Source organism: Cynocephalus volans, chromosome 10 (genome assembly GCF_027409185.1).
Source record: "Cynocephalus volans isolate mCynVol1 chromosome 10, mCynVol1.pri, whole genome shotgun sequence".
Taxonomy (NCBI): Eukaryota; Metazoa; Chordata; class Mammalia; order Dermoptera; family Cynocephalidae; genus Cynocephalus; species Cynocephalus volans.
In genome coordinates, this window is record NC_084469.1 from 126,169,495 (window position 1) to 126,189,967 (window position 20,473).

Sequence of the window (20,473 nt, forward strand, 5' to 3'; positions counted from 1 at the left end):
GAAGCGGCGGTTGGCTTCTGTGCGTTCGAAATTCTAGTTAGGTAACTGCGGCGTCTGAGGTGAGCTCGCGAGCTCCACCGCGTCCTTCGGACTTCAGGTGAGGAAGGCGCTTTTCTCTCCTCTGGCCTTGGGCCTCTGGCTCCGGGCTAACTTCTCAGGGCTTGGTCCCTGGATGCGGGGCCTGGGGGCGCCCCAGGAGGTGGGCTGCGGGAGGGTTTGGAACCCCGCCGGCTGAGGAGGTTCAGGCCTTCCGGGCGGCCCCAGCGGTCGGGCTGAGGCGCCCGCACCCGCGCTCTTTCGGAGTTGCTGGGGGTGGGGGGCGGGGAAGGCGGGAACTCCGGGCGATCACTGAGGAGCAGAGTTGGCCGCCGCCGAACCTGCTCGGGCCGCGGGCGGGAGTCGGGGATCTCTTGGCCCCTCCTCCGAGCGCTGCGCCTCCGGCTCTTTATCGGTGAATAATTGGGCTCCCGTTACTTGGCATCTCTTTCAAGTTAACGGAAGAACTTAATTTTTAATTTTATCACAGCGACGCTATGACGTAAATACTTCTCTTATCCCTGCTTACCAGGTGAACAAGTTGAACAGAGAGGTTATTAGCAAAGCTGCCTAATGTCCACCAGGTAGTAAGTGATAGAGCAGGGATTTGAACCGACTCGGCCTGACTTCCCCTGTGCCTCCTCTCATTCTGCTAATTAACTGGGGGCTGTCGTCCCCGCCTTTGTGGGCATTGACTGAAACCTGGGTGGCAAGTGGGAGGTTAACATTTTAAGCGCGGGCTTCGTAGAACACGTAGAAAGTAGCATTTGTGTGCCTTGCTGAGGTGAAAGACAAGGCTGCTCAAGGCTTGGGGCCTCCAGCCCACGGTCTCTTGCTCTGGGCACCCCTGATTAGCCCACATTCGTTGGGAAGCTTGGCTCCAGAACTGCACTAATCCATAGAACTTTCTGCGACGAGGAAAATGTTCTGTATCTCTGCTGTCCAGGATGGTGGCCACCTGCCATGTATGGCTTTTGAACACTTTAAGTGTGACCAGTGTGACTGAGGAGGTTAAGTTTAAATAGCCGCATGTGAGTGAGTCGTGGCTATCAGAGTGCATAGTGAGACCCTCTAGATTCTGCTTATTTTGGTCTATTCCTGCCGTTTGTTTTCAGGAAGGCTAATTTGCTTAATGTCTCTGGGGTACGTCTGAAAGCAGCTTGTACCTTTTGTTCCGAGATATAATTATTGGGAGACTATTCGTTGTACCCTTGGAACACAGTAAAAGCTTTAGTTTAGCATTGTTTTAGAGGAGTGGTGAAGAATTTAGTAGGTTTTATTCGTGTAACTCCTTTCTTGGATAGTACAATAAAATTGGTAGATTCTTTAGAGCTCTGATCCTACAGAAGTTTTAATGATATATGTAGTATATCACTAATGTACATTGCACCTAGTATCTCCTTAGTTGTTGTTTGGTTTGAGGCTTTTGGTTTTTTGGTGGGTTTGGGTTTTTTGTTTGTTTGTTTTTGGGTGTTTTTTTTTGGTTTTTTTTTTTTTTTGAGATGTGTAGAGAATACATTCAATAGGTATTTAGCATCTGCTGTGAACTTGATGCTATGGGGAATACAGTGATGAATCAGACTTGGATTCTGCTCTTACCTTCCTGTCCTAATCAGAACTGGTTGCTCTCTAGGCATATGGTGGAAGGAAATTTCATTTTTTAGTATTTAAGCATGCTGAAAACTACAAAGAATAATAAAAGAAGACCTGTGCACTCACCCCTCAGATAGACTGTATCTTGACCTTTGATAGAATTGCTTTCAATCTTTTTTTTAAGAAATAAAAAATATTACATATGTAGTTAAAGCCCCTTGTGTACCCCTGCAATCCTCTTCTGAATTTGGTGTTTATCATGCCCAGGTTTGTTTTATACTTACTAGCATATATTAATAAGTCCAGATAGTGGCATGGTTTTGCATAGCTTTTAATGTCCTAAAAATGTAATCATAGTAAATTCATCTGCATATGATTCCATATGATTTTTTTTCTATTCAATATGATTTTTGAAGTTAATTTTCTGTTAGTGTTGTTAATTGGAAGAGAACTTATGGTTCCGTCTTGATCAGGGATTTTGCTTTACTTTCTTCCACTCCGTTTTCTAAGTTTTCTCCTTCAGTATTTCAGTTAATCAGATACACTGGCGTGGGCTTCTAATTTTATTATTCAATTATTTTGCTCTCTTTTAAATTCTGCTTTCTGGAAGAGTTCCTTGGCTTTGTCTTCCATCCTTCTGTTAAATCTTTTATTTTGGCTGTCATATTTTTTTATTTCTAAGAACTTGTGTTTTCTGACTTGTCCTTTTTTCCTGTAGCGTTGTTTGTGTTTTATAGGTGTAGTATTTGTACTCCTAAAATCTGAGGATTTTAACTAGTTTGGTTTGTAAGTTTGGAAATTTTTTTACTATTTCTTTCATTGTCTTCCTTTCTTCCAAGTTTTTTCTGTTTTTCTGCTTTGGTCCTTTTCTGTCATGTTGGGGGCTTTCCTCAAATATGAGGATACTTCAGAAAGTTCATGGAAAAATAGAATTAAAAGATAATACAAATCTTTCCATGAACTTTTTGAAGTACCCTCATATCCTTTTGTTCCTTGGCCATTTGTTCATTTTTAAGGAGTGAACCCTGGAAAGCTTATTGGAAGCTCTCTGTGTGGGCTTTTACTGCTAGGTATATGTACAGAGACCCATCCATTTCTTGGGGGATTCACAGCTGTCTGTCCATAAAGATCTTTTTTTCTTGGGCTGGTCTTCTCTAGAGAGCAGTTCTCAAGTCTCCTGCATTAGGGCATAGGGCATGTATATAAACCAGAATGTTGTGTCCTGGATTTGTGCAGGCGAAAAGCTGGGAAGAAGGGTTGTGAGTATCTCACATTGTTCAGTTTGTAGACTTTCACTTAAACTCTTATTTTCACTACTGTGCCACCCTCCATCCTGTGTCCTAAGCTTGTTTGGTTCTAGCCTTCAGTTTTCTACAGCATAGGGGGAAGAGGGTTTTGTTTGTTTTTTGTTTTGCCTGGAGTAGGAGACAGGCTAACTACTCTAGGCTTTTAAGCAGCCCTTTTCTTCTCAGCTTCATCTTTCAATGCTGCCTTGTGTGGTTTATAATCTCCTTATTGGGAATCAGCTTGCTTCTCAATAGCATACTTTCCCCACCTTTTGGCAGGCACTTGAGTTTCATCTTTTCAGCTCTACTAATTAGTTACCAGTCGTCAGTTCCTTTTTTGGCCTCAAAAAATTGGTTTGGGTATCTCATATCCTATTTGCATTTGCTTTGTCCTTGTGTGTTTACCCTTTTTTCTGGGAGGCTGGCCTGTATGGGGATGCAAATCTGCTCTCCCAAGTGAGCTAACTGACTGGCCACATAAATATGGAGAAAGTTTTGTTTTGTTTTTATTTTTGTTTGTTTGTTTGGCCTGTAGGGGGATTGAAATCCATGACCTTGGTATTACAAGGCTGTGCTCTCTCACCAACCGAGCTAACTCACCAGCCCTTTGTCCTTTTCTTAAATGTCCTTTTTTTTTTTTTTTTTTTTTGGTCGTGTTCATGAGTTTTCAGGCATGATTGGAGAGAGAAAGATACATGTGCTTCATCCATCATATTTATTGGACTTACCTCCCTTTACTCACCTTACTGTCTGGCCCCTGAACCACCACTTCAAGGAAACTACTCTTTTTTAGGTCATCTGTCATCCCCACATTGCTTAATCTAGTGGCCATTCTTCCCCTCAGTAGCACTTGATGCTCTTGACTATTCCTTCCTTGAAACATTTTTCTTTAAAGACACCATGCTCTCCCATGTTTCCTCCTACCTGTAGTCCTTGTTACTGGCTCTTCCTGTAATTGTTTTCTTTTTAATGTTAATGTCTCTCTGGTTTTAGTCTTTGGCCCACTTCTGTCATTCTTTTTTCTTTTCCTCCTCAGGTGGTTTAATCTCCTCCCGTTGTTTTAAAAAGCATGACTTCTGAGGATTCTTAAAGCTATCTACTCCTTTCCATCTCCACTGCTAGCTCTCTTATCCAAGCCTCTGTGACCACTAGTCTGGACTCCCACAGTAGCCTGTAAACTGGTCACTTAGCTTACATTCTTATTCCCCTACAGTCCATTCCTAACATAGAAGAAATTCCTTACCAAGGGCCATGAGGCCTTTAATGATAGTGTCCTGCCCATCAACCTCATTCCATACTGTCTGCTCTTCCTTGCTGTGCTCCTTACACTGGTCTGCTAGTTTCTCAGATACACCAAACCCATGCTTACCAGGGACCTAGGCACTGATTTCCTCCTGAAAGTCTTTCTTGGCTCTTCATATGGTCAGCTTCTTTTAATCTTTCACACTTCAGCTCAATTTTCACTGTTTAAGAGAGGTTTTCCCTCACAATTGTGTCTTAAATGGTGCTCCTCCCCCCAAAAAAACCAAATATCACAATCTGTAATTCTCTCATTTATTTGTTTATTGTGACTTACCCCACTCACTGTGATGTAAATTCTGTTACACAGGGTCTTACCTGTCTTCACCTCTGAAGTGTCTGACTGCATAACAGATGCTTTATAAATATTGGTTGAGGGCTGGCCCATGGCTCATTTGGGAAGAGTGTTGTGCTTATAGCACCAAGGCTGCCGGTTCAGATCCCTATATAGGGGTGTCCAGTTAGTTCACTTGGGAGAGCGTGGTGCTGACAACACCAAGTCAAGGGTTAAGATCCCCTTACCAGTCATCTTTTTAAAAAATGAATAAATTAATTAAATACATAAATAAATAAATAAATATTGGTTGAATGTACTAACATAATGGATTTAGAGATGGGAAACAAAAATAGTGAAAGGTATGGGGTAAATAAAGTTTGCTCAACCTTTTGGAGAAATTAAGTAAATTTATGTTTTGACTAAGTAACTGAGTTATTTTGCAAGTGTAAAAATGTCCTTTCTCTGTTTATCCTTTGTTAAGTTTTGATGCTGTGAAAGATGAATTTTGCCTACCAAAATTAGAAACAGCATTATATCTATTTGTTTTGGGTAAATGTCCATATCCAGGTCAAGACAAAGAACTGCAAGGTGTCTGGGAGATTACTTTCAGATCTAGTAGTTCAATCTCCTTATTATATAGATCTTTCTATTTTGGAAGATATTACCTGATCACAAGACTTCATTTTTTCAAAGGACAAACTGGAAAACTGATTATAAAAACGATTACCAAACACTTTTTTATTTTATTTTATTTTATTTTGTCAATAAACGATGTGGTTGATTATTGTGGCCAATTACCAAAACCTCCCTCCCTCCTCCCTCTCCCCCCTCCCTCCCAACAATGTCCTTTCTGTTTGCTTGTCCTATCAATTTCAAGGAATTGTAATTGTTGTGTCTTCTTCCCCTCCCCCCCCGTTGTTTACCAAACATTTCTGACTTAAAACAAGTAACTAAAATCTCTTTAAGCTTCTCAGTTTTGCTAAGAATGATCTTAAACAAAAATTCAGAAAGACTAGATAGGATTATATCAACTACATAACATTTTATCTACTTTACCAATACTTTTTACAAATATTGTTTCCTCAGTGATGGCTCATGAAGCAATGGAATTTGATCTTCAGGTACAGCTAGATCATCATACTGCTGAACAGCCTACTCCTGTTGAAGTGGTCAGCAGCCAAGGGGTAGCACCTCTGTTTCAGCCTGTTCCTGCTGAAGTGGTTAACAGCCAAGGGGGACCACCCCTGCTCCAGCCTGTTTCTGCTGAAGTAGTCAACAGCCAAGGGGGACTGCCCCTGCTCCTGCCTCCTCCTGCTGAAGTAGTCAACAGCCAGGGGGTACCACCGCTACTCCAGCCTCCTCCTGCTGAAATAGTCAACAGCCAGGGGGTACCACCCCTACTCCAGCCTGCTCCACAGGTGTCCATTGACCTGACAGAGGAAGGGGAGCTCACGGGAGTAGAGAGTGTGGAAAACATCAATTCAGGAGTTTCAGAGGAACATAGGCAGGGAACTGGTGCTAACCGCACTGTCCAAGCATCTTCATTGGATTCGATGAGCAGCTTCGTCAGCGGGCTGCAGAGACTTCACGGCATGCTGGAATTCCTGAGACCTCCACCTTCAGACCGCAATGTGGGGCCAGTGAGAGTGAGGAGAAGGAGGAGATCCTCTTCACGCAGGACAAGAGATGGAGGGTCTCAGAGGACAGACAGTGCCAGGTAAATATATGTATGTCAGGTAATTAGTGCCATATTAGAAATTATGAAACTCAGGCTCTGCTCATACACCCAGTGCAACAAAGGACTAGCAGTGTGACTTTTGGCAAGTCAAATTACTTTTCTGAAACCCTTTTCTTCCCTTGGTTTATTGGAGGGTTTTTTTTTCCTGTTGTTGTTTTTTGGCAGTTGGCTGAACCTTGCTATTATCAGCACCACACTCTAACCTACTGAACTTACCAGCCAGCCCCTGAATCCTATTTCCTCACAGGTTAGATGGAAATAAAAGTGCTTGCCTTACTTCACAAAGTAACTAAAGGGATAAGTTACATTGATGTGCTTTGAAAACTAGGTGGTAGTTTGTTGGCAATGGTTTCTATAGAGGTTGGCTCTCCATTAGATCATTTGTGTCTTGTTCACCAAAAAGTATTTCCTAATTTGCAAGTCCAGTCCACTGACCCAAGATTCATTGTTCACTTACTCCATTTAGAGGTGCGATTGGTTGGACAGACGGGATTTATAGAGGCCTTGTGAAGTGGAATGTAAATTAATTTACAGCTTATCTAACTGAGAAACATTCCAGCCCTCCTCACCTGAGAATGAGTTGCAGAGTTGAAAATAATTTTCTTTCATAGCCTTTGGTTTTTAACTTGTTTAGTTGTCAAGTCTTGACAGGGTTGTTATAACAATTAAAACAATTGTCTATGCCCTGTCTGTTTTTTAACTTCCTCCTGCTTTATTTAAAATACTTATTTCACGTTTGGCCTTCTAAATGTTTTCATGTTTAGAGATTGAATTCACCCTCTTCATTTTATATGTGAAGGAAACATGGACCCTGTGAGAATACTTTGAGGTCTCATAGCTACAGCATGGAGTACTTAGAGCTGGTCTTGGACTTGTTTTCTACAAAGGCAGATAGAGGAATCTTCGCCAGATCCAGTTGTTTTCTAACACTATGAGAACACTGAGATGATACAAAAAAGCAATAGCTAGGTCTTCTATTACTTATATTTTACTAAAGAGGAAGCCAGTGGGATAATTTGTGATTTGACTGGGGTAACTCTGGAATTGGAATCGTGCCTTCTGGTTCTGGATTTAGCATCCTTTTCTATGGATCCTGCTGATTATTGTGTCAGGGCCTGCTATTACTGTGGCTCCAGTCTTTATGGGGCCTGGTCATTTCTGGATGTGAACCATCAAGGGTGACAGGTGCCTAGTTCTGTGTTGACAAAAGTTGCATATGTACCTTACTGTGTTATTTTAAGGTGCCATTCCTCAGATTATAAAGGCAAAGTAAGACTTTTATACATCTGTGTCATAGGTGAAGGAACCTTGCAGTACAATTTCAGGACACTGTCGAAGTGATTAGTGGGCTACCTTTCCATGGCTGAGAGTTGCAAGTGGTGTCCCCAGGAACTGGCTGACTGCCAAGAGGCCTCTTGCAGTGGTCCTTAGCCTTGCTTGTTCTTACACTCATTCTTATTGGGGAGACTCCAGAGTTGATTGCTCTTGGTCAGGCACACTGATGTGTGTTAACCAACTCACAGGAGGGTGACATTTATAAACCAGATGCCCATTTACAGAGAAAAATAGAACTACTACAGAGAACAAATTCTCTTGTTGGCATGGTTAGCGTAATATACACAGAAGCCAAACTCTAATCTGGAAATCTCTTGATGTATGTAGAATCTGCTCAGAGAGTGCATTATAGAATTTAGATGTTGAAAGATATCAGTCAAGCTATTTGACTGATAGCATATGTCTATCTCCGCAAAGGGAATAAACCTAAAAGACCAGGGATTGTTCACTCCAGTGGAAAGAACTTGGATTCTGAAGCCAGATAAATGTGATATTAAAACTTTTTTTCCCTAATATTGTGTTGAAAGCAAATTTCACAGTAAATTCACACAAAACTGTGAGCTTTCCCAGGACTGATTGCTTATAACTTCTGAATTTCTTGAGATGAATTTCTCAGTATGGTATTTGGCATTTACTCACCTGACAAACTATCCCCAGGCCAGGTGTTGAGATCCTGAACCAAGGTGGGCAGCTTTTGCCTTGGACTCGGCCAAGAAGCCAAAGCTGGAGAAGGCTAAGTAGTGAGCTTTTTGCCCCAATAGGCTTCTCAGTTAAAGTCAAAAACTCCTTTCCTGTTTCTTTGTTTGAGACTGCTTGATTCTGGCTGCCAGGGTCATCACTCATTCATCAAGTATTTATAGTACTTCATTATATGAGAAACTGAACTTTGCCCTAGAGATAGATTGTTGAACGGGACAGATCAGGGTACCTGTTTTTGTGGAGCTTATGGAGTCTAGGACTACAGAGGGGAAGGAAGGGGCAAGTGTATTATTTAAATCAGAGATGATAAGTGCAGGGAAGGAGGAGAATTTCTTGGGTTCTAAAGCTACACTCCCAAAGAGAAACCCTAGAACTGCCTCCTGTGTTTCCAGCTGACCTTGGAAATACTTACTTTGCTGTGTAAAAGCAATATTAAAGAGTGATTTTTAAAAAATAATCAAGCACTTATTTACTGATTTCTATGCAGAATGCTATTGATACACATGTCGACAGCCTAACTTTAGCCTATTAGCCTAACTTTAGTGTGTATTTCATATGATTAACATGTTCTTATGTACTTATTCTCATGGTGGCTGTAGCTGGTATTCACTCACAGTCCCCCAAAATAAGTTGGTGACTTGCCTAGCATCTTTTTAAAAAGAACACCTAATAGCCTGGCCAGTTAGCTCAGTTGGTTGGAATGCAGCCTTATAACACCAAGGTCATGGGTTCAGATCCTTGTATAGGCCAGCTGCCCAAAAAAAAGAAAGGAAAAAAAAAAACAAAAAAACGCCTGGGTTAATGTCAGTGGTGAAAATGGCAGAGTAAGAACCACAGAAAATTCTCTCCATAAAAGTAGTGAAAGGACTAGAAAAATTTGTCAGAATCAACTTTTTCAGAACTCTGGAAATTAACCAAATGCTTATAGCAATCCAGGGAGTGATTATTAAAGAAAAACAGCTGAATCTCAGTGAGCTTTGCCCCATTCCCTATTCCCATTCCCTTCTCCAGCTCCATGATAGCTTTGAAAACTAGATGCCACAATCACAATGAAAACCAGCAGCCTGGCAGCCACCAGACAGAACATAATGGGATTAAATCTCCTTCAAAGTCTCGTTCCCAGAGAATTCTCTTGTGACCTGTTTATTGGTTTTCTGGAAGACCCCCACTTACAAGGCTATCCCTGACTCAGAGCTTGCCTGGTGTGAAAAGCCTAAATTCTTTTCCCCAGGGCCTGCCAGAGAGCAGTGGATAATCAATGGGGCAAACCATAGACTAACCAAAAATTGTTAAAAGGAAAAGCTGGGGAATGAGGGATTTATACTGGTTTTGAAAAGCCTCTGACATGTTTCTGGGAATTTAGAAGGCCACACACATGCCCAGGGCTGTAACCAGCTGTGCCCATGGTCAGCAAAAACCTAAGAAGACACTAAGCTTTTAGCTCTGGGTGATCTTCAGGCTCTGCATAAGTAGGAAGTGAAGGCTAAAGCAGATTTGTGACTTCTCTGGCTGATTATTGAAGGCGGATCCATATACACAGTCACTCAGCACAGACTAGGCAACTTATTGGTTCCAGTTGTTCGAGGAAATCTCTGTCTAGTCATAAACTGACCACTAAGCTAACTGAACAAAGACTTCAGTGACCATGCACAACGAAGAATACAAACTTTACAGAGTTACTTCATAAAATCACTAAACAGTAACAACGATGAGAAATAGCAACAACAAATCCTGGGGAGGGGTAGAATCTGATTTCCAGAGTTACCATATTTTATTATTTGAAATGTCCAGTTTCAAGAAAACATTTCAAGACATGCAAAGAAACAAGAAAGTATGATACATATACAGGATAAAAAAGAAACTGTCCCAGAAGATGCCAAAACATCGAAATTACTAGATACACTTTAAATCTGCTATTTAAATATATTCAAAGAACTAAAGCAAAGTATGAAAATGTGATCAAATACACAATTTCAATAAAGAGGTATAAATTATTAAAAAGTATAAAAATGGAATTGCTGGAGTTGACAGATATAACAACTGAAATGAAAAAAATTGATAGAGGGCTAAACAGCAGGTTTGAGCAGGCAAAAGAGAATTGACTTAAAGAATTAAGAAGCAAACTTGAAGATCAGTTCAAGGTCAGTTGAAGATGATTGGACCTAGGTACAGAAAGAAGAAAGAATGAAGAATAATGAACAGAATCACAGGGACTCATGGAACATCACTAAGCATACTGTATTAGTCTGTTTCTGTTGCTTATAACAAAATATCTGGAACTGGGTAGTTTATAAGAAAATGAAATTTATTGCTTACAGTTCAAAGGCTGGGAAGTTCCAAGTCTTACGGTGAGGGCCTTCTTTGGTGGTGACTTCAGTGACACAGGGTATTACATTGCAAGAAAGGTAGAAGCAAGAGAGAGCTGACTCCTCACTCCTTCTTTTAAAGTGCTCAGAACCCACCTATGACCACTGTTCAGTAGATTAATCCATTTACTTGGGCATGGTCCTCACAATCTAATCACCTCTTCAAGGCCCCACCTCTCAATTACCATAATAGGATTTCCTACCCTCTTAATACTGTCACAGTGGGGACCAAGCTTCAGTGAGTTTGGGGAGACATCCAATCTACAGCACATACCAACATATGCATAAACATAAGTCCCAAAAGGAGAGGAAAAAGAGGAAGGGGCAGAAAAAAATGAAGAAATAATGACCGAAAACTTCCCAAATTTGATGAAAAACATTAATCTCCATATGCAAGAAGTTCAATGAACTCTAGGTTAAACTCAAAGAGATCTACACCTAGACACATCATAATCAAACTGTCAAAGCCACAGAAAACAAGAGGATCTTGAAACTGGCAAGAGAAATGACTCATCATATGCAATGGATCCTCAATAAAATTAACACTCGATTTTTTCATTAGTCACCATGGAAGTCAGAAGGAGTTGGATGACAGCTGTATTAAAAGTAAAACTGACCCTTAAACAACATGGGTTTGAACTATAAATATATTTTCTCTTTGGGTTTTGTTTTTTGGTTTTTGTTTTTGTTTTTTTGGTGGCTGGCCAGTATGGCTATCCGAACCCCTGACCTTGATGTTACACCATGCCCTAAGCAACTGAGCTAATTGGCCAGCCGTATTTTCTCTTTCTTACGATTTTCTTAACATTTTCTTTTCTCTACTTTACTTTGTTATAAGTATACAGCATATAATACATATAACATACAAATTAGTGCTAATCAACTGTTTGTTATCGGTAAGGCTTCTGGTTTACAGGGTATTAGTAGTTAAGCTTTGAAGAGTCAAAACATATGTGGATTTTCAACTGCATGAAGAGCCATACTCCAACCCCTACATTATTCAAGGATCAACTGTACTGAAAGAAAATTGTCAACCAAGAATCTGTATTAAGCAAAACTATCCTTAAAAAATGAGGGAGAAATTAAGGTATTCCAGGATTTTAAAAAGGAAAAAACAGGATTTCTTCAGAGGAGACCTGCCTTATGTAAGATAATAGAGTCCATCATGCTGAAATTAAAGAACACCAGACATAAATTAGATCCACATGAAGAAATAAAGATAACTACTTAGGTACACATAAAATACAATATAAATTTATTTTTCATTTGTAACTTTTTCTTTGATTTAGGAGGCAATGGCATAAAAAACCTATAAATATGTGTTGATTAGCACATAATTGTCAGGTGTAATTTGTATGGCAACAGAGAGAGTGGGGAGGGAATGACACTATTTAGGAGCAAAGTTTTGGTATAATATTGAAATAAATCGGTATTAATCTGAAGTAGTTTGTAAATTAAGGTGTTCATTGTAATCCCAAGGGCAACCACTAATAACTTAAAAATATGTAGTAAAAAGAAAATGACAAGAAAATTAAAATAGTACAGTAGAAGGCAGTAATGGAAGAATAGAGGAACAAAAAAAAAGAAGACAGGACATGTAGGAAACAAATATGGCAGACATAAGATCTACTTCATCAGGACTTCATAAAAAAAACTCGATTGCTATTTCTCAGTTTATTCACATTTCTTTTTGGGGGGAGGGCAAATCTATTGAATTACATACCAAGTAATGTTTATTTGTTCCATTTTTTAAAAATAAAAAGCACTACTTTGTCATAAATTGCAGCCAAGCTATTAGAAGTCAAAATTTTTCTGCGTGAGCGGTCTACAACAGTGTTTCTGGGTAATAATCAATATATCTTAATGTCAGAAAGACAGTTAAAATTTTTGTGAGTTGTTTGTTTGTTTGGGGTTTTTTTTGGCAGCTCATCAGTACAGGAGTTGAACCCTGGACCCCGATGTTAGCACCACACTCTAACCAACTGAGCTAACTGGCCAGCCCAAGTTATTAAAACTTAAAGTAGGACACCTTTCAACAATACTTAGTAATTATTAGCTAGGTAGTGTGTTATAAAGTTCAGAATATCCTTTTGGTTTTCAATATAGAATTTCATTAATTCTGTGACATAAGTGGGGCATGTTTGTTATCCCAGAAGTGAGGGAAACTGAGGTGTATTACTGGTTATGGTTAAAACTCAGCCAGCCATGATGGATTTGGAGTGTTAAGCCTGGTCCCAGCTCTTCTCATCCTAAGGTGTTTTGGTTTCTTTTTATATATATATATATATATATATATATATATATATTATACTGTGTATTTTATCTTAAATCAACATTATTTAAATTTTAAAAGAAGAATACTGTCCTAAAACAAGAGGTGAAACAGTGATGACTGGAGCCAGACTTCATACTGGACTACAAAAGGCCTTGGTCTGGGTAGCTGCAGTAGCAGAATCCCATGAGGCCATATTTGGGCAACAACGCCCATTTTCTTCTTGCCCACCCTCCCTTTTCAACTCCCTAATACCAGCAGACAAATTGCCAAGTATTATCTTTTAAAGATGTCAACACATGGCCAAAGGCCAGTAAAGTAGAATTAGCTTTTAGCAGAAGAGTCAAGCTCCAGTGTGGGCTAATGTAGCAATGATTTATTTATTTATTTATTTATTGAATCATAATTGATTATTCATATTTTGGGGTTTCAATGTTGACGTATGTTGAGAAAATCATTATTATTAGCATATATACCATTACAAATCATTTATTCTTTATGCTCCTTATCCAATCTCTCCCCTAATGTAGCAGTGATTGAGTGAAAAAGACAATATCCAGGCTGACCAGCCTCTGCTTAAATCTGCTATACCTGCTTCAACTTTCAGAGGCAGCATTTAATGGTCTGGAGATGGGTTAAAATGACTAGGATTTACATTCATATCACTTGGATTATTCTTGTGGTGATGGTCCATTGTACTGTAATTCTGTTGTCCTTCTGCTTACATAGGTTGAGAACACCACTGGATGCTTACTTTCAGGTGAGCAGGACCCAGCCTCACTTGCCAGCCACCAATGATTCAGAGACTGGGAATCCTATCTCTGAAGACTTGCAGGTGTCAAGTAGTTCTGATTCTGACAGTGACAGCTCTGCAGAGTATGAAGAGGTTGTTGCCCAAGCAGAGGGACCTGGAGCTGTTATTTTAGGGGGTGAGTATTTTTGTCCGGTTTGAATTCACAAGACTAACATTAACATCTGCAAAGCTTAGACTTCAGAAAGCTAGAAACTAGATTTGTGCTTTGATACTTTCCCTTTTCCCCCGAAATATCATGGATTCCTGTTTTATTGTACAGAACTTTCTCTTGCCAACTGGAATATAATAAAATTGGACTTATTCTTCATACCGTAAACTAGGATGTATTACAAGTAGATCAGAGATCTAGTGTAAAAAATATATATATATATTTTTTTTTTTTTAAAGATGACCGATAAGGGGATCTTAACCCTTGTCTTGGTGTTGTCAGCACCACGCTCAGCCAGTGAGCGAACCGGCCATCCCTATATGGGATCCGAACCCGTGGCCTTGGTGTTACCAGCACCGCACTCTCCCGAGTGAGCCACGGGCCGGCCCCCTAGTGTAAAAAATAAAACCATTCTACTATTAGAAGAATACATGAGTGATTAAAACTCAGAAGTTAGGGATTCTTAGAAATCTAGAAGCAATAAAAGAACATTACATAAAAAATTTTTTTTAATGTTTTGTATAATAGTAAACCAGCATAAATAGATTTTTTTTGTTTTTGTTTTTGTTTTCAAAGATGACCAGTAAGGGGATCTTAACCCTTGACTTGGTGTTGTCAGCACCACGCTCTCTGAAGTGAGCTAACCGGCCATCCCTGTATAGGGATCCAAATCCGTGGCCTTGGTGTTGTCAGCACCACACTCTCCCTAGTGAGCTACTAGCTGGCCTTCAACATAAATCGTTTTTGATTCCACTTATGTAAAATGTCCAGAAAAAATGAGTCTGTGGAAACAAGACTAGTGGTTGCATAGGGCTGCAGGTGACTCTGGTCATGAGAGATCTTTTTGGGGTGACAAAAATGTTTTAAATTGGATTGTGCTGATGGTTACAAAGCTGTAGATTACTGTATATAAAAGTTAAATAATCTCATGAGGAAGCAATTAGCCAAATACAGGGTGGTAGGACATTTCATAAGGCAAAGAACCAGATTTCTCCAACAAATCAGTGACAAGGCAGGGTGGGGGAAACAGGGGTAAAGGAAAATTGTAATAGAATGAAAAAGATTTAGGAGATGTAATAATCAAGCTCATTGGGGAGGCCTTTTTAGCATTCTGGTTGGAATAAATGCACTGTATAGAGCAGCTTTAAAACTATAAGGAAATTTTTAATATGAACTGGATGTCTAGGTGTTAGATGGTATTAAAGGATTATTGTTAATTTTGTTAGGCATAATAATGATGCCATGTTTATATAAAAAAGAATTCTTATCAGTTAGTGTTGCAAAAATTTTTACAAGTGTAAGGACATTTTAGGGTTTGTCAAGTATTCCAATCAAAACAGTGGAATGGGGGCTTAGATGGAACAAGATTGGCAAAATGTTGATTATTTTCTAAATTGGGTGATGGGTCCTTGTGGGTTAACTGTACTGTTCTGCCTAGTTTTATGTGTGTTTGAGAATATCCAAAATAAATTAAAGAAAAAAATTCACTGTGTCTTGGGCATATTGTCATCCCTTTTGCAGGAACACTACCAATTAGAAATGGAAAGCTGTAATGAGTCAGACTTTCTTTTGCTAGCTTCTCATACCTGACTTATGTCTTCTTTTGTGTGTTACCTGTCCTGTATCATTCCTGGAAATGACTTGGCAGAGCAACAAGAAAGTATCTCAGCAGAGCAAGAAGTTACATGTATTGGTGGAGGTGAAACCCTCCCCAAAGAGGTAATAATGAACATCCTTTTAAATAAAAGGTTTGGGTTTTCATTTGAAAAGGGGACTTGCAGGCTTTGTAGGCAAGAGGTCCAGGTATAGAGCCTATCCCAGTTACATATTATTTCTGTCACTGCTTCCTCTTAGGTTGGAGGGTCAGGTTTGAGGATAATCTGCCCTGCCTCCCTAACAAGGTCAAGTATCAATTGAAAAAGTAAATATGAATGTGTTTTATAAGCTATCAAGCAGAATATGATTACTGTGTGATAAGCAATTTTTATTATTATTTTTTTTTATTTTTTATTTTTTTATTTTTTGTCTTTTTCGTGACCGACACTCAGCCAGTGAGTGCACCGGCCATTCCTATATAGGATCCGAACCCGCGGTGGGAGTGTCGCTGCAACAGCGCTGCACTCTCCCGAGTGCACCACGGGCTCGGCCCCAATTTTTATTTTTAAAATAACACCTATACATCATTGTCCTTGATATGAGACATTTATATCTGCTGTGAATTCTGCCAGTCTGAAAACATCATTTATCTACTTTTTGCATGTTTCTATAGGTCTCCATGTTTTTATTTCTTTCGTCTGGAAGAATTTTATGTACATGTAAATCTATTTATATGTATAAATGTTCTTTTTAAAATTTACATAAAAGGGGTTATACTCTACCTTGTTCTGATTCTGGCTCTTTTTTTACGCAGCCAATTACATCTTGGAGAGCTTTCCATTATGAGTACATAAAGTTTCTTATTAGCTGCATAGTGTTCCATCAGACGAATAAATTTTTAGTCAACTCTTCCCTTGTTATGTACACCATGGTTGTTTCCTCTTTTTTTTAACCCTGATGTAAATCATGCTGCACTGAACATCCTTGTATAATTGTCTTTGTAAATATTTGTGACTATATCCATGGAGTATATTTCTAGCAGAGAAATTGCTATCTCAAAGGAAAATATATGTGTTTTAATTTTGACAGGTATTACCAAATTGCCCTCCAGAAATTTGTGCCACTTTATACCTACAGCAATAGTCTGTAAGCAAGTCTATTTCTCCCTCAACAGTGCTTGGTGTCATCAACAACAATTTATACCAATCTAATTAGATGAAAAAAATGGTCTCTTTAATTTGCATTTCTTTACTTATAAGCGAACACTTATTGACCAGTGTTTTTTTGGTTTTTTGTTTGTTTGTTTGTTTTTGGGTTTTGTTTTGTTTTGTGTTTTGGCAGCTGGCTGGTACAGGGAACTGAATGAACCTTGACCTGGGTTTTATAAGTTCGTGCTCTAACCAGCCAAGCTAACTGGCCAGCCCCCATTGAGTTTTTTTTGCAAGCTAACTGGTTATATCCTTTCTTTGTTTTCCTGTTTGTTTTTTTCTCTGATTCATGTGAGCTAAATATTTTTTAACTCCTTGAGTTGATAATGAACCTAATTTTGAATGTGTAACAAACCTACTATTCCCTGTTGGTTGTCTTGGTATTTGCTAGGATTTTTTTGTTTTTTGTTTTGTATCTTTGTACAGATAGCTGCTTTTCTTTATTTGAATAAAGAAAAATATATCCACGAATTTCATAAGATCAAAGCGTAGTATTATTTTCATGGCTTGTATTACAATTTGCCACACTGCATTCTAGAAAAAATGACAAGTGATTCGTAGGTGTTGCAGTTTTTCTTGCAGCCTTTTAATTAGGTTTGTATCATTTTTGTGCAGTTTTGTTCATTTGTTACCACTGCACATCCTCTTAACTGATTTTGTGTGTTCCCTAATTTGATTGTATTTTGGTTTCCACCTTGCAGTCTCCCCAGAAGTCCAACCCTCTTCTAACTTCTGCTTCTGTGGATGAAGAAGAAGGGGACACTTGCAGTATATGTTTAGAGCAGTGGACCAATGCTGGGGACCACCGACTCTCAGCATTACGCTGTGGGCACCTCTTTGGGTATAGGTGCATTTCTAAGTGGCTCAAAGGACAAGCACGAAAATGTCCTCAGGTAAGGACCATAAGTACGGACCCAACATGTTAAGTCAGGAGAATTCCTCGAACCACATTAATTGTGTCCCCTTGGGCTTTTTAGTGCAACAAGAAAGCCAAGCGTAGTGACATTGTTGTCCTTTATGCCCGAGCCCTGAGAGCTTTGGACACTAGTGAACAAGAGCGCATGAAAAGGTAGGTGGTGAGAGTGTGCCTAGCTGGAATGTTCCTCTTGGTTGCTTGTTGGCACATCTGAAAAAGGAGGTATGAGTCACTCTTATGGTTCTAAGGCTTTATTTGACCTGTGACTTAGGATATCTGGGAATCAGTGGCAATCTGTCTCATACTGTGATTTATAATACATATCTAATCATCTTCTGAAGGAAGTCTGCATGGTTTGCTCTCCATATAGCACTAAAAATGAAGATCTGGCATATTACTTAACATTTTATTTCTCGTATCCCTAAGCTCCCCTTCAGTAGCTCTCTATACAGAAGACTCATAAGTGAAGCTTTGCACATGCAGTCCAGTGCAAAAAAATTATCAGGATTTTGAAAGCCCATGAATGATTGCTAATAACACTATTTAAAATATGACTTAAGAACATTAAAGAATACAAATACCCGCCTTTGAGAGACTTGCAGAAACATGAGTTCTCTCATGCTTTACGGGTTGGCAATATATTTCAAAAGCCTTTGATGTAATAATTCTACTTCCGGCATTTATTCTAAAGAAACGATTAAGAATGTGTGCAAAGATTTACTTAAACTTCATTTAGCATTGTTAATAATCCAAGCCAAGAGGATTAATTGGTTGAGTGAACTGTGGCATATCCATGTGATGGTATACTCTGCATTCATTAAAACTGATGTTGAAGTGCACATAATATATTGCCATGGGAAAGCACATTATTAGTATGATTGCATTTTTGGCTACAGGTAGTCACTGTGCAGATGATTTTAATTTTTCTCTTTATTTGTTTTTACACATTTGCTCCAACAAATAATTATTTGTAGCATTTCTAAATGACAGATTTGTGGAAAGGGGAATTTTGCTGAAAAAGCAAAATCTAAAGGTATGGCTATTAATGGGTGATTAACAGCAATTCACTGATTACAATATTGTAATCAATCAGTATGTTCTTTACCCTCCTTAGAAAAAGTGAAAGTTTTCAAAATACCAGTAAATAAAGGCTAATAAAATGAACACCTTTGTACCTAACTTTATCAAATTATAACATTTTCCATATTTATTTTAGGCCTTTTTATAAAGAAATAAATCATTATAGGTACAGCAGAAGCTTCATTGTGAACTAAGTTCTTAGTTCTCTCTCTTTCTCCAGGGTTAAGCACTTTCATAAATTAAGTATTCATTATTACCAAGAATGATTATATATTTGGCTACAAATGTATCCATAAGTCACATGTTATATATAGGAAGTTTTTATCCTTTATGCAAATGTTATATTGGATTATAATTTTCCTTCTTGTAGCTTGCTTTTTTTGTTTTATACTATGTTTTGCGAACATCCTCGTTGATACATATAGCTCCAGTTTATTCATTTTCTGTATAATATTCTAGCTCTCTAATCAGAATTTATCTGTATGTTTTTTGTGTTGGTGGATAGTTAGATGGTTTCCAGTTTTTGTTTTGTAAAGTAACAGATGAGAGTTTCTTTAGGTCTAGCAACAGTGTTGCTTTATTGTAGGGTACGTGTAATTGCAACTTCACTAGATTTATATCAGATTGCTGTTTCACTTTATACTTCTGCCAGCAGCAGTATAAGAGGTTTCTCATTTTTTTCATACCCTTACCCACTTTATATTGTCAGACTTAATTTTTGCCAGTCTCATGGAGTAAAGTAGTATTTCATTTTAGTTTGCATTACCTTAATTACTATTGAGGTTGAACATACTCTTCTATGAATTGTATTCATATCTTTTGCTCACTTATATTGGGTTGTTTGTTTCTGACTGATTTATAGGAATTCTGTTATTTATATTAATTTTTTGTTGGTTGTATACTTTGCAGATTTCATCTCCCAGTCTGTAGCTTGTCTCTTTTACTTGTTTAAGCTATCTTTTGTTAAGCACGAGCTTTTTTTGTTTGTTTGTTTTAATGCAGTCGAATTTATCAATCTCTTGTTTTGTACTTTTTTGTCTCTACTACTTCGAGGTCATAAAGGCATAATGTCTTCTAAAGGTCTGTAAAAGTTTTGCTTTTCACACATGTTCTTAATCCCTGAAATCTGGTTTTATAGTAACCAATTGTTATAGCATAATTTATTAAATGACATGTTCTTTCTGTACAAATTTTCATTGCTATCTCTATCCTAAATTAAGTTTTCATATATGAGCGAATTACTCTTGTTCCATGGTCTGTTAATTCTCAGTCTAGTATTCCAACTTATAATTTATTTATTGTAGCTTTAAAATATGTCCTTTCACTTGTTCTTCAAAATTGTCTTTTGCTTTTCTTGGCAATTGCTCTTCCATATTAATATGTTTCATGAAAAATCCTTTGGGATCTTGATTGAAATTGCATTAAATTTATAGAGTAAGTTGAAAAGTGTCATCTTCATGATAGTGAGTCTTTCCAGCCATGAACATTATATAATAAATATCCTTCTATCTATTCACTATTTTCTTGTGTCTTTCACCAATGTACTTTGCTTCGTGAAGGTCTCTCATATTCTTTAACTTTATTCCTAGGTGGCTATTGTTAAAATTACTGTTGTGAATGAATTTTTTTCTATTATATTTACTAATCAGTTTTCTGGTATATAGGGAATGCTAGTGATCTAATTCACTTGATCTTGATTCTGTCAGCTTTCCTATACTGTGGGTTTTCTTGAATTTTTCATAAAAATAAAAATAAGCTGGCTTTATCTCTTTTCAATTTTCATACCTTTTTCTTCCCTGTCTCATTGGAG

General features: G+C 38.3%; 1 protein-coding gene across 1 annotated transcript in view; it reads left to right on the forward strand.

Annotated features, from left to right (window-relative positions):
• The window catches only part of RFWD3 (ring finger and WD repeat domain 3), a 35,175-nt gene continuing 14,702 nt past the window's right edge, over positions 1–20,473 (forward strand). Inside the window, exons 1-6 of the mRNA XM_063111304.1 lie at positions 1–97; positions 5,578–6,208; positions 13,631–13,830; positions 15,512–15,582; positions 17,369–17,560; positions 17,645–17,736. Of these exons, the coding sequence (XP_062967374.1) occupies positions 5,580–6,208; positions 13,631–13,830; positions 15,512–15,582; positions 17,369–17,560; positions 17,645–17,736 (1,184 nt within the window). The 5' untranslated portion in view covers positions 1–97; positions 5,578–5,579. The remainder of the gene's footprint in view (positions 98–5,577; positions 6,209–13,630; positions 13,831–15,511; positions 15,583–17,368; positions 17,561–17,644; positions 17,737–20,473) is intronic.